This window comes from Oculina patagonica, chromosome 8, assembly GCF_052425735.1.
Source record: "Oculina patagonica isolate OP01 chromosome 8, crgOcupat, whole genome shotgun sequence".
NCBI classification, from domain to species: domain Eukaryota; kingdom Metazoa; phylum Cnidaria; class Anthozoa; order Scleractinia; family Oculinidae; genus Oculina; species Oculina patagonica.
This window is the reverse complement of record NC_135765.1, coordinates 2,620,942-2,634,114: the sequence shown is the minus strand read 5'-3', so window position 1 is coordinate 2,634,114 and position 13,173 is coordinate 2,620,942. Positions and strand designations below refer to the sequence as shown.

Genomic DNA, 13,173 nt, shown 5'->3' with positions numbered 1-13,173 from the left:
GTTTATTTCTTTATTTTTACAAAACAATGGAATTTTTGGTAGAATGTTTTCTGTACTAGAAGGTCTCTTTGAAAGACCTTTTTTACTGATATGGTGGCCATTTTGATTTTTATTATTTTGAATGACATTAGATAACTCTTTTATTAACCCATTGACTCCTGAACCGGCCTAAACCGGCCGTAAAGGATCCGGGCACTTGTCCCGCTTGTGACGTCATCACCTTTCACCCAGAAAGGCGACATCTATGCTCAAATTGTGAGGCAGAACAAGACCTTTCCAATGATACCGAAACCAGCACGATTAGATTGATGGAGCTTGAAATATGCACCAGAACGCTTCAAAATTTTAGTGAGAAACTCAGAGGAAAATTTCCCATTTCCACCCTTTGCTTGTCCATGGTAAGTAGTTCTTGCCTCGTTTGTGCTTTCGCGGAAATTCTTCTACTAGAATGAAGCCTGGTAGAAGGCCAAACACTGCAGCAAAAAGAAAGGAAGAAGAGAAAAAGGAAAAGCGAAGGAAAAAAAGAAACGAAAAGCCTAAAGTGGTAGGATGGTTTATCATCCAAAAACTATGTCAAAATTTTGATTTGTGCGCATGCACGAGCTAAAAAGTTGTTAAACGTGATTCTGGAGGGCCGTTTTGAGTGATTTGGAGCTATTTTAGCTTATAATAGACCTTAAAAGGTCAAAAACGTCTCAAAAATGCGTTTTTTTGGAAAATCTCCAGGAGTCAATGGGTTAAACACCATACAATGCAGTCCGACGACTGAATTACATACAATATAAAAATGCTAATTACAATAAAAATGCAAAGATCACTACAATAAAAATTGTTTAAAATTTTAGAATGGGATGCCCAGGGGCAAGTTATTATAAATTCAAAATGGCCACCACATGGGTAAAAAGGTCTATTGGATCTTCTCTTTGAAAACATGTCTGCTTAGTTTTCATCATGACCCCTCTCTCTTGAGCCATGCTTGCCATGTTTATTGTGCCTGCGGTGATGCCGTGGTTTGTGCAGAGGCAGGACTTTCTTCTGATGGTGATGGCTTCTTTCTTTCTGGTCATGTTCAATAATTTCTCTTGTAAGTTGCTCCTTCGCTTCTGGTTCATTCACAATAAACTTGGGGTTCTCCTCTGTTTCATCCTCACTTGTTTCAGCAGCTGGTTGGTTTGAGTCTCTCCCTGTGAATAAGGAGAAAACATTTCACCACAACGTTTGAGAACACCCCTCCTACGCAGGCGTTGTTTGTGTGCATTACACAATGCTTCCTCCTCACTTTGCATGACAACCCCAAACAATAGCTGTGAAGGAGACAACTAGAAACCAATAACCTTAATAATTTTACGTGTCATTGTCAGTAAGAACCGGGCAAGCTCCACGGATCGAGGTTGGCCGTTTCCCTTCAAACTTTTAGCGTTTTTTCTCTATCGAATAAGATTACGATCGGTGCTATTCTTAGTAAAATAAAATAAATTCCTTCGGATTTTGACCACCCCCTAGTTTTTGGAGCAAATTAAGCAAGAAACAGTGGCAAATTTATGTCAACTTCCACGGCTAATTATACTAACGTCGGATATCCCTTGATCATTTTTACGACTGTTACGTATTGTCCGGCATATAAACAACTCATTTCTGTAATATAAACGATTTTGGATAAAAAGCTTTACTTTGGCTCGACTCCAAATATTAGCATTTTTTGGTTATCAGATGCAAGGAAATTTTTTGCAATTTTTAAAGCCAATTTTCTCCAAAGTGCGGCAGTCTCTTTTGAAACCAAACATATCTTTTATGAGTCCGTCCATAAGTCTAAATAAATCCGCAAACTCTCATTTGGCAAGTCAAAATCCCGTCGCGTGAACTTCCTCACGAATTGACCTAATTAGCATAATTTGATCTAATTTGCATAATTGTTGATTTTCCAGAAAATTGTCACGCTTTTTTTGTTTCATGTTGAAGGTGTTTATTAACTTCTTTTTTAGTATTAATAAGCACAATAGACTACTTTCTGAGAATAATAGGTATATTTAAAACAATTTTGCCACTTACAAACCAAAAATTCTTTCCTACAAACTTCCTAGAAATTTGACCAAACTTGATTTGTCATCGAAATTCATGTCTCCCGGAAAAATCGTCACGCTTGAGTTATTACATGTTGAAGGCGTCTATGTTCTCTTCAAGTGTTAATAACAGTTCTTTTTTTCAGTTTAGTGGGCATGCTTACATAGAGCTTTTTCGATTGTTTGTTCGTTTGCTTTTTTTAACATGGAATGTATAATTATTTCCGCCGCTCCTGTAGTGACTAGTATGCTGTGGCGTTTTCTGTAACCAAGAATGTAATAATCCGAATTATATTTTTCATACTAAAAGTGAAGAGGGGAAGCTAATTAGGAACAACACGTTAAAATAAATTGTAGTTTAGAGGGCACACAATCGCAGATTGTACTGGTGACTAATCTTTAAATAAGGAGCGTCCGTCCGTCCGTCCGTCCATCCATCCATCCATCCATCTATCATGATTAACCTAGCTATCTGACTCACGTCTTATAAGCCTGGGTGTCAGCTAAGGGCTCATTAGCAAGGTTGATCTCATCCTGAATCGAGCTGGGCACATTGTTATTTCAAATGGCACATAAATTCCCATGATAATTTATCCTAGACATAGAAAAAATTGAAAATATGTGCTCCAAATATAAGGAACTGGGTAGGCGTAAACATACATGCATAGTTGGAACCTATATAATTTGTTGCTTGTTACTTCTATATTTATTCGAATATCCACGTTGGGAGGGAGCCAATTGTTAGGGAAACTTACCTTGTTGATGGGAGGGTGAGCGTGACAGGGAGGTAGGGGGGATAATGTACTCTGCTGTGGGTTCAGAGGTCGACATTTTATTATATATATTAAAGAGAATCTCAATTGCAAATGAATAAGATTCTCTACTGGGCCGATTAAGGCTCTTCCTTGTCGTATTCTTGGGGCGCTTTCATTCAAATTTGCCGCTTCGCTGATTTTAAATAATTAATAATATGATGTCCCTGCATTCTACCCTATGATTGAATTTAAAACACGTTCTACTAATAGGCGGTCTGGAACAAAAACGTTACGTGGGTAGCCGGCGTGAGGTCTGGAAGGAAAAGCGTTTCGGAAACCGTTCGGATTTTTTTCTCCCCTTGCCTCCTTTTTACCATTTTGGAGGCTAAATTATACTACATGGGGGTTACCTGCAAACGCAAATCACATTAAAACGTGGTACGATAATGGTAAAGAAGTTGATGAAATGCGAAGAAGAAGAAGAAGAAGAAGAAGAAGAAGAAGAAGAAGAAGAAGAAGATGATGATGATGATGATGATGATGATGATGATGTTGATGATGATGATGATGATGCAGCGCTATAGGGGTATTGACCCTGAGGAAATCACGAAGGAAGACATTCACCGCGGTGTCGGAGATGGCCTCGGACACTCTCAAAAGTTTGGTAATGGATGACATGAGCAAGCCAAGCCATCAATTTTTGTTTCTTGTTTATTTGCGCACCTTGTTAAAACCAACAAAATTGACAATCTCAAACTAGTTGTCCTGAAAGAAATCTGCAAGCAGCTACATCTGATGACAAGCGGATCGTTATCAAGAAAAGACTTTCATCGAGCGCCGAAATTTGTACATGCTTTCAAAAGGAACTTAACTAAAAGCTTATAGCTAATAACAAATAATTTTGGCACAAAGGATTTCGAAAGGAGATGTGGGATGGGTGGGGGTGGTGGAGGACACTCTGCCAAGGAACCTACGACATAAGCTGAATTGTCCCAATAGCACCTATGTCGGTTTTTGTAACCCATCGTCTCCATTAAGGCTTGTAAGCTAGGTACACAGAGTCTCTGAGATGATAGGCATTTTTGATACATGTAAAATCGCGAGGATACCCATTGGCTAGTTTAGCCCATGTTTGACATTGCGTGCCAACAAACCGCCAGCTACGTAGAATCGTCAGTGTTCTCTTTTGTTGTTTAGATATCAAAATTGGATTTGCGAAGTTTTATTATTCATGCCATTTGTGTAGTTGTAGTTACCAAAGACATCTACTGCCATTTAGGTTAAAAACGCAAGGGTGAAGAGGAATAATTGAGTGTTCATTAACCAGCTCTAGCATCTCCATTATCACAGCTCTATTAAAATTACGTTATACCTTGCTGGTGCCCTATTCTATTATTCCATAGTAAAAATTCGTCATTCTTATTCTATTATTCCCTATCGATGTTCGTACCCAAATTAATCATTCGGACTCAGCTCTGAACTTATCTTACTAGTTAGGTGAAAATCTTAGTATTTAGACTATAGTTCTACATGCTGTAAGAAATGTCACTGTATAGACGTAATCAAGGATAAAAACTATTTCATTTTTCGTCCCCGGCAGAACAAAAGTAAATACGAAATAGCTGTATTAATCAGCTTTGTTGACACAATCTCTATATACTGTTACGTTGTCAAACAAAAAAATTGAAACAATATTGAAACATGTATTAAATTCTGGTTTACGTTTAGTAACAAGCTTCTTGCATGCAACGCGTAACTAAACTGGTCACCTTTTTAGCATGATGTTTGGTTATGAAGATTAACTAGTTCTGTCAATCTTGTTGCTTTATTGTAGATTAAATACAACACACGATGTTAGTTATAAGTGCCATTTCAGTTCAGTCGTATACTCTATATAGCATAAGATCAGACACCGAACAGTCCGAACGTTCGGACTTTTTTTACGCCTGAAAAACCAATCAGTTTCATAATAAACAAAATACGATGATGTGTATTATCGTTTGCATCTGAACAGCTCATAAGTAAAGTTTTCCCAAAAACTGAAATAGGCATAGTGCAAGTCTGGTCAAATTCTTAGGAAGCCTGTAGGATAGACTTTCACTTTGTAAGTGGGAAAATTCGTTTAAGTATACCTACTATTCTCAGAAAGTAGTCTATCGTGCTTAATAATACTAAAAAAGAAGTTAATAAACACCTTCAACATGAAACAAAAAAGCGTGACAATTTTCTGGAAAATCAACAATTATGCAAATTAGATCAAATTATGCTAATTAGGTCAATTCGTGAGGAAGTTCACGCGACGGGATTTTGACTTGCCAAATGAGAGTTTGCGGATTTATTTAGACTTATGGACGGACTCATAAAAGATATGTTTGGTTTCAAAAGAGACTGCCGCACTTTGGAGAAAATTGGCTTTAAAAATTGCAAAAAATTTCCTTGCATCTGATAACCAAAAAATGCTAATATTTGGAGTCGAGCCAAAGTAAAGCTTTTTATCCAAAATCGTTTATATTATAGAAATGAGTTGTTTATATGCCGGACAATACGTAACAGTCATAAAAATGATCAAGGGATATCCGACGTTAGTATAATTAGCCGTGGAAGTTGACATAAATTTCCCACCGTTTTTTGCTTAATTTGCTCCAAAAACTAGGGGGTGGTCAAAATCCGAAGGAATTTATTTTATTTTACTAAGAATAGCACCGATCGTAATCTTATCCGATAGAGGAAAAACGCTGAAAGTTTGAAGGGAATCAGCCAACCTCGATCCGTGGAGCTTGCCCGGTTCTTACTGACAATGACACTTACAACCAATTAAGTCACAAACAAAATAAAAAGTTGGACTAAACATGCATACCTGACAGATAAAACTAAAAACTCTGATGTATTAAGTGTAATTTTGCATTGGATTTGTATAGCCACGGTTTTCTTTCACACAAACAATTCTCCTTACAATGTTGAGTGTTAACAAATGAAGCTTCTATCCAGGGATTTAATACTTACCATCACATTTCAATGCAGTACACACCCAATGGCCACAGGCACAGACACTAAGGGAAAAAATCAACAGAATTTGTTAAAACCCTAGTTTATTTCTTTATATATAAACCTCAGTTAACGATCACAGCATGGCAAACATGTCATTATTTAAATAATCCACTAGCCTTATTTCTATAATTTCTAGCCTAGCCAGGCTGAAAACAACCTAACCAATGCACTATGTAAACATTAGCCCTACCAGCTGTTGCAGTCTGTTGGAATCTCTGTGCCGTCACTGTAAATCTCACTGTCCAGCTCACAACCTAAATCAGAATAACCAGCTATATCTCAGTACAGAACGTTTGATCAAATGGTACATACTTGGGAGAATCAGCATAGGAGAATTCAGTGTCATTTTAGGGCTTACTTTTCACGGTTATCAGTTTTTTTTTGATTATGTGACCTGCAGCATTGTTTTATTTTTTTACCTGTTATGAAGGAAAGCTAGATAATCATTATTTCAAGGAACAAAAGTACTTAAATTGCCTCATACCGCAACCAGAATCTGACGCTATTAGTAGTGTCAGGGATCTGTTGGATGTGATGCAAGGGGGATCAACACTAAAACAGAAGGTAAGCATCATGCACCATCACATCATCATATTTACCTTTCTTTGGTGGCTTGAATTCTGTAAGAGAAACACATCACATCAGTTTTGATTGACATGTTATGAGTTAAGGTATGTGTGAAGTCTATATTCAAGCCTTGTGGCCAATCAGGTTGGCAGTTATCTCCGGTTTCCATAGCATGAAGTAGCTAGGAGTATTCTAACACCCACCCCACCCCCCTGATTTCATGCTAGGCCATCACAGGGTTACCTAGCTCTCCAGCATCCCATCCCATCCCATCCTCTCCCAGGCTCTCTAGTCAAGGATAGGGCAGATAGAAAGTGAGAATAAAAAGGAGGGGGGCTAGTTCCTTCTTGGCACTTCCAGCTGTAGCTTGTTCCTTCTCTGCACTTTTGGCCAAGGCCTGTTCACAGGCTAAGAATTACCCCTGGGTGGATTAGAGGTACTGTAGTTATTATTATAGTAAAATGTGTTGCCCCAGGAACACAACACACTGACCCTGCCCATTGGTTGAACCCGGACTGCTCTATCTGGAGTCCAGTGCAATAACCACTGACATGCAAGCATTTTCTTTACTCACCTGGATCTAAACATTTCATGAACTCTGTAATATTCAGTTCCCAGTCAGAATCCTCATCACTTATTGACAGCAGGGCATCAGCACAAAGGTTTTGTAGCACAGGGTTGATGTACTCATCAGAAGTAACAATCTGTAATTTAAAAGGCAAAAAATCATCTGCTTGCCATTACCTCCTAAATAAACCATACCTCAGGCAAGGATATGCTATCTTAAATCTTCCAGGCCAAGAACCCAGAAATCTATCTGCCTTGGAAGTTGACAGTGAAGAGGGATCTGGCTTCTAAGACTACAAGCTTTTTCTAAACTGTGGTAATAAAATTTATGCTCATGGTTATCATACAAAATTATATACTGGTATGTTGTAGGCTTAAGACAGGGGGAATTCACTACTTACTTACCTTAATTTATTTGGATTCGGAAAACAAAGTAGCTGTCATCCAAGTGAAACCAGATGACAGAGGACTGTATTTTCAACCAAAACCAAACTTCACTGCATGAACATGGTCACCATCCAAGAAAGGCCCACACACTTTCACATTATGTGACAATAGTGACAATTTTGTAGGCATGCAATGCATACTCACTCAAAACAAAACATCAAAATAAGGTCAACATAAATTAAGTCAGTGCTAGTCACCCCTGTGGCAAAGTATGTGAGGATATGCACATGGTACAGTTTGGTTCATTTTAAAGTGTAGTGTAATGGACCAATTACAGTCAACTCTCGCTTTGCGAACACCCCGCTATTGCGAACACGCGCTATTACGGACAAAATCCAGATCCCTGGTGAAAGTGGTTTGACTGAAAATGACTCCCGCTATAACAGGCTCTCGCTATAAAAAACGACGCCCCAAGCATGTCCGCTATAATGAGAGTTGACTTTATTTTGAACTCAAGATTCAAGTGAGTGAAAAATGAAAGAAATTATATAGCAATTGAATAGAGGATGCATACCTCAGCTATTGATTGATTTGCCCCGACAAACTCTCGGAACTCTGTTTCATCAAGTTTGCCATCATTGTTTTCATCCACCTTGTCAAAGTAAGACTGCAGGAGGCTTCTGTAACCATCTGATCCTTCTGGTGACTTGTTCTGGTTCTTTAACCATCCAATCAAATGGCTACGTACTTCATCGCGATCATGTTCATAACAAACAACTGGATAAAAAAGAAGTTAGAATATTTTTGGTCAGTAAAGTTACTGTACATAGCTATCTGACAGAGCTAGACCATTAGACCTTGAAATATGGAACCTGGTCTAAGCTACCGTAGGTAGACTGTCTTGTACATGTGGAGCTAAAGGCACTGTGGAAGTCAAGTGTCTTGTCCAAGAACACAACACAATGACCCCTGCAGGGCTCAAACCTGGAACACTTGATACAGAGTCCAGCACACTATTATGAAATAATTAGGACAGTCCATTCCTCCCAATAAAGACCTACTTATAACCCAACCATTATCAGCATGATGGTTGTTGTCGATGCTGTCATTGTCATTGTTACTGTCATCAGCGTCATCATCATCATCATCACCTCCATTTCAGTCCTCATCAATCCACCAATTGACAAATTTATTTGTTAACCTTGACAAATCAGGACATTCGATTGCTTAAAGCACCAATCTCATCCCCAGAGCCCACTTCTTGTTTGGTCAGCAACAAGAACACAAAACTCTGGCCAAGTTCGATTTTTTGAGCATGCACAAAGTGCACATTTTCAATTCAAATTTGATCATAAACCACCGCATGGAAGTCTGTGAATTGTGGACTTTCACATCATACTTGGCCAGAGTCGGCATTTTGGGTGCTTACCAAAGATGAGATTGACAAGATTGCTCAAAGCACAAACACAAACTTCAACCTACCAGGTTTAGACTGATTAATCTTTACAGTTGGAGGTGGTTGGGTTGGTTGTCCTTTGCATTCCCCATCGTACTTGATGGAAATTTTCTTTCCCTCTAAACAGGAAGTTCTGTGCAACTCACAGTGGTTTGGAAATGTGATACCATTTGACCCACAGACTGGATTCTCGTGATCAGGGCATGACTCTTTACACACACAGGCAGCATTGTTATCTACAACAACACACTCCTGGCCGGCATGACATAAGACATTGATGCATGGATCTAAAAATTTAAATTAAAATCACAGCCATATGTACTACGCTAATCCACATTCCACATCTGTTTAAACAATATATTAGCATTTCTGTCTAAGGACTCCAGCTTATGTTTGAGAATTTATTTAATGGGTTTCAAGGAACACTTTCACCGTTAACAAACTGGTAACAACCTAGCCCGTTCTGGAACAGGCTATTAACAACCCAGTGACAGGTTACTGGAAAATTTGGGTTTCACAGACAATGTCACTTGTTGACCAGACATTTTGCCCTACTGATGTTTTTTTTTTTTTTTTGGGGGGGGGGGGTTGGTCACAGGGGGGGTGCACTCCCCCTTAAAATTTTTGGTAATCTGTGACCCAGTTCTAGCAAGTACATTGTGAAAAATAATGTTACAACCCTGGCACTCTTCACTCCTTTAGCTTGTGCTAACACATAATTTTATAATTTACAGTTAAAGACATAAGCTTTGAAGATACCTTCATTTGTTGTGTCACGTGATTCATATTTTTCAGCAAAACGCTATTAAAGGAGACAAAAGTTATTACCAGTATTAAAATTTGCTTAACACCTCCTGTAATGAAATATCAATTATGTATTTTAAAATGCCTTTCTCGGGCGTGATTTGGCAACAAATCAATAGCTAATGAAGTTGAAGTATTCAACATGACACGAGCATGGGACAAAGAAAAAATCTGAGTACCCGACGGGAATCGAACCCATGGCCTCCCAGATACCGGTTGGGCGCTCTAACCAACTGAGCTACGAGAGACTCGTTGTGAGCTGGGCCATTTACTAGGTTGATTATAAGGTTATTAGAAGGACTACAAATTGAAGAAAAATTTGTCTGTTTTAAACAACTGTAATGATTTCGACATTGCTGATCCTAGCAGTATGCAGGACGCGTGTCACATATCAACCTAGTAAATGGCCCAGCTCACAACGAGTCTCTCGTAGCTCAGTTGGTTAGAGCTCCCAACCGGTATCTGGGAGGCCATGGGTTCGATTCCCGTCGGGGACTCAGATTTTTTCTTCGTCCCATGCTCGTGTCATGTTGAAAACTTCATCTTCATTATTTATTACCGAGCTTGAAATTTACCATCTTTATTATTTACTACACATTTGATGATTTCGACATTTCTGATCCTAGCAGTATGCAGGACGCGTGTCACTTATCTTAAAGTAAATCCATGTAGGCTGTTACGGGGTAACGCTTGAAAATGACATACAATTAAATTGATTGAGTTATCTTATGACAAAAGAAAACTTTCATCGTTACATCACATATATATTATTGTTCCTTTCACTCCGTTAAGCATGTACTATGTGATGACCATTTCATTTCTGCTGTAATAGTAATTCTGAAGAGTCAATTGTCTTAATTGCTGCGCGTTTCTGACATAAACGCAGCGACATTTGTATTCAAATGTTTCTAAAAATGTTAACTGGTTTTTACTACAGATCACGCGAACTCCGTTTACCAAAAAAACCTTCAACGTAAAAGATCTCTTGCGCGTCGAGAGAAACCAACGACTGCCAGACGACGAGAGGGAGAGAGAGAAAAAAAAAAATCAATACAGTAACTGCTTTCGTTTTGCTTGATAGATGGTATTTGACCTTTCCTGAGTGTGAGAAATCACGAAAATTTTTAAAATCGCTTCCCCGGGGCAATGATGCATTGACACTCACCGATTCTTCTGTGCTAGTTGCAAGGAAGGCCAGATTGCACAGCAGAAAACTGACAAGAAACACACGCATCTTGCTGCCGTCTGTTATCCCTCGAGCCTTTTGAGACGTCTGAAAAGAAATCAAGCGTAATCCCGGCGTGAATACTTTAATATTCTGTTGCTTTGTTTACTTTTTTTCAGACGCTGTCCAAGACAATGTCCTCTAACTCAAAAGGATCCACAAGCCGACAAAAGAATGGTAATTTTGCTCACCAGTACAGTACAAAGAAGTAAAGCCCGCCGCTTCGCTCACTGACAACCAAACACCTTTGTTCTGAAACTTGCATTCCTGAAGTTCAATTAGTTTGTAACCTGATCCCATCACCGAGGAGTATTTGATCTCTTTTGTCAACAATTACTTCTCTCATCAATGTCAATTACGAGCCTACTTTAATTCATAATGTGCTAAAATTTGTGCTAAAGTTTCTTCTCAAAGTTTAGTCCTGGAAAATTAATATGAAATTTTTATATACTATACAGTGTATACAGAGTCTTTCCAGTGTTTGGTATCGTGTTAACGTTCGCTTTGTGTTCTCTGAAAGAAAGATTGTCAAAAACACCGGAAATGGTTCATCAGCCCAAGGTGGGACCTCACCCCAAATAGCCATGCACATGTTCTCCATATGAATGACCCAGTATATCTTTGTCATTGTTGTGATTAGAATTGGCATATATCCACAAAACCACTGCAGTTCAGTTCCGGCTAGCCTTTTGACCGCCTTACACCGCTAAGATTAGACTGTCCACAGCAAAAAAGCAAACGAAGCGAGCGCGAAGCGCGAGCGCGTCTTCCGTTTTGCGCTGGCGTCCAGTTCTTTCGCCGTTCTCACCGCGCGCTCATCGATTGAAAAACACGAAAAAATAGAGGGCTGTGGACAGTCTACGCTAAGATCTTCCATGGGAAACTCCTTCCTTTATGCCCGGGCCTGTGTGATGACATTTTAGCAGAATCTAACTTGCAAAACCAACCATTCTTCGCAACGTCATAAACTTTGCAAAAAAATAAATGCGTTCTTTCAACTACAGTAATCAAAGACTGCATGGACGATGGTCAATAGTCTCTCGAAAAAATTTCGAGACCGCTTGTTTCGCATATGGGCGTAGTCAGACAAAAGAATCGAAAGGTACAAAGTTCTCACTTGTTGGAGTAGTAAGTGCCATAAATACGTGTAAAGTTCAGACGTTTCGGGTTTAGCCCTTCATCAGTGGAAAAAGTCTTGATTTCGGCACCGAAATCTAGACTTTGTGCCACGCAGTACACGGAATTTTTTTTCCATTTATCACTGATCAAAAGAATCGAAAGGTTTAAAAAAAACCGCTCGTTCATATTTCAATAAATGTTGGCTTGCAAAACTCCGCAAAGAAATTCCGAGTCACTGATTAGGATTTGAGGGTATTATATTATTATAACGGTCCTTGAAAGATAACTTTAAAGTGAAAGGTTAATTACCAGTCTTAAAAAAATCGACGTTGTTACGCACACATTCAGGCAAGCAAATGATAACCTTAACCCCAAGTCTTGACAACATCCGATATCTACCTGAATTAAGCTTATAAGTTAGAAACAAATCATATGGCAATCCGTGTCAATAAGATCTACATCTACATTTATTAAGTTGATAACATCGTTTAAGACATCACATCAACTATAAGAGTACAAAATAACAAAAACAAAATGTACATGTATAAATAGGATATAAAAATACTTAGTTACAATTTACTTGTTTACATGCTTCCCTAAATTTAATTTAAAATTCGATAATGACTTGCAATTAACTAAGTCAGCTGCTCCAAAAATTGCTGTCCCAAAGGAGTGAATTGGCACAATCTCATCAGCATAAGATGCTCAAAGCAAAATCTGCTGAATGGTAACAATAACAGAAGACTAATGGACTTGCCAAAGAACAACAGAAAGAAACTAACCTGCATGACAATGAACTGTCGGAGCGCTAAAAACAAAATTGCAGACATCGCTGCTGTAGTAGACCAATACAAACCTGACATCATCCTTGGTACTGAATCCTGGTTAAGTTCGAACATCGAAAGTAACGAAATATTTCCAAAGGGCTACAAAATTTTCAGAAAAGATCGCCCTGATGACTGTCACGGCGGAGGCGTTTTCCAAGCAGTGAAAGACGACATTATAGTAACACATCGTTCGGACCTGGACACCGACTGCGAAATTATTTGGACCCAATGTCAGCTAACAGACAAGAAAACAAAATCAAAAGATAAAAGAAAATGCAATTTTAGTAAACTGAAGATTGAAGATAACATATGCATATGCTGTGAAGATGATTTGGTGTTTTATTTTATTTTATACTCC

The 13,173-nt window shown here is 38.6% G+C and overlaps 1 protein-coding gene across 1 annotated transcript; it reads right to left on the bottom strand.

Moving 5' to 3' along the window:
- Positions 1-877: 877 nt before the first annotated feature.
- On the bottom strand, positions 878-11,200 carry LOC144662185 (follistatin-related protein 1-like). Its single transcript, XM_078522942.1, has 10 exons — positions 11,061-11,200; positions 10,810-10,917; positions 9,600-9,642; positions 8,867-9,127; positions 7,959-8,161; positions 7,005-7,134; positions 6,463-6,483; positions 6,054-6,117; positions 5,819-5,865; positions 878-1,184 (listed from the first exon to the last, which is right to left on the bottom strand). Exons 2-10 carry the CDS (start codon positions 10,876-10,878, stop codon positions 940-942), a joined length of 1,083 nt encoding a protein of 360 aa, XP_078379068.1. The 5' UTR covers positions 10,879-10,917; positions 11,061-11,200; the 3' UTR covers positions 878-939.
- Between the last annotated feature and the right edge of the window lie 1,973 nt (positions 11,201-13,173).

Coding starts and splice junctions, on each gene's coding strand:
- LOC144662185 (XM_078522942.1), bottom strand. CDS start 10,878: ATGCGTGTGTTTCTTGTCAGTTTTCTGCTGTGCAATCTGGCCTTCCTT. Junction 6,118..6,462: donor ATTCAAGCCACCAAAGAAAG/GTAAATATGATG, acceptor ATTCTGATTTAG/GTTGTGAGCTGGACAGTGAG. Junction 1,185..5,818: donor TACTGCATTGAAATGTGATG/GTAAGTATTAAA, acceptor CCTTATTCACAG/GGAGAGACTCAAACCAACCA.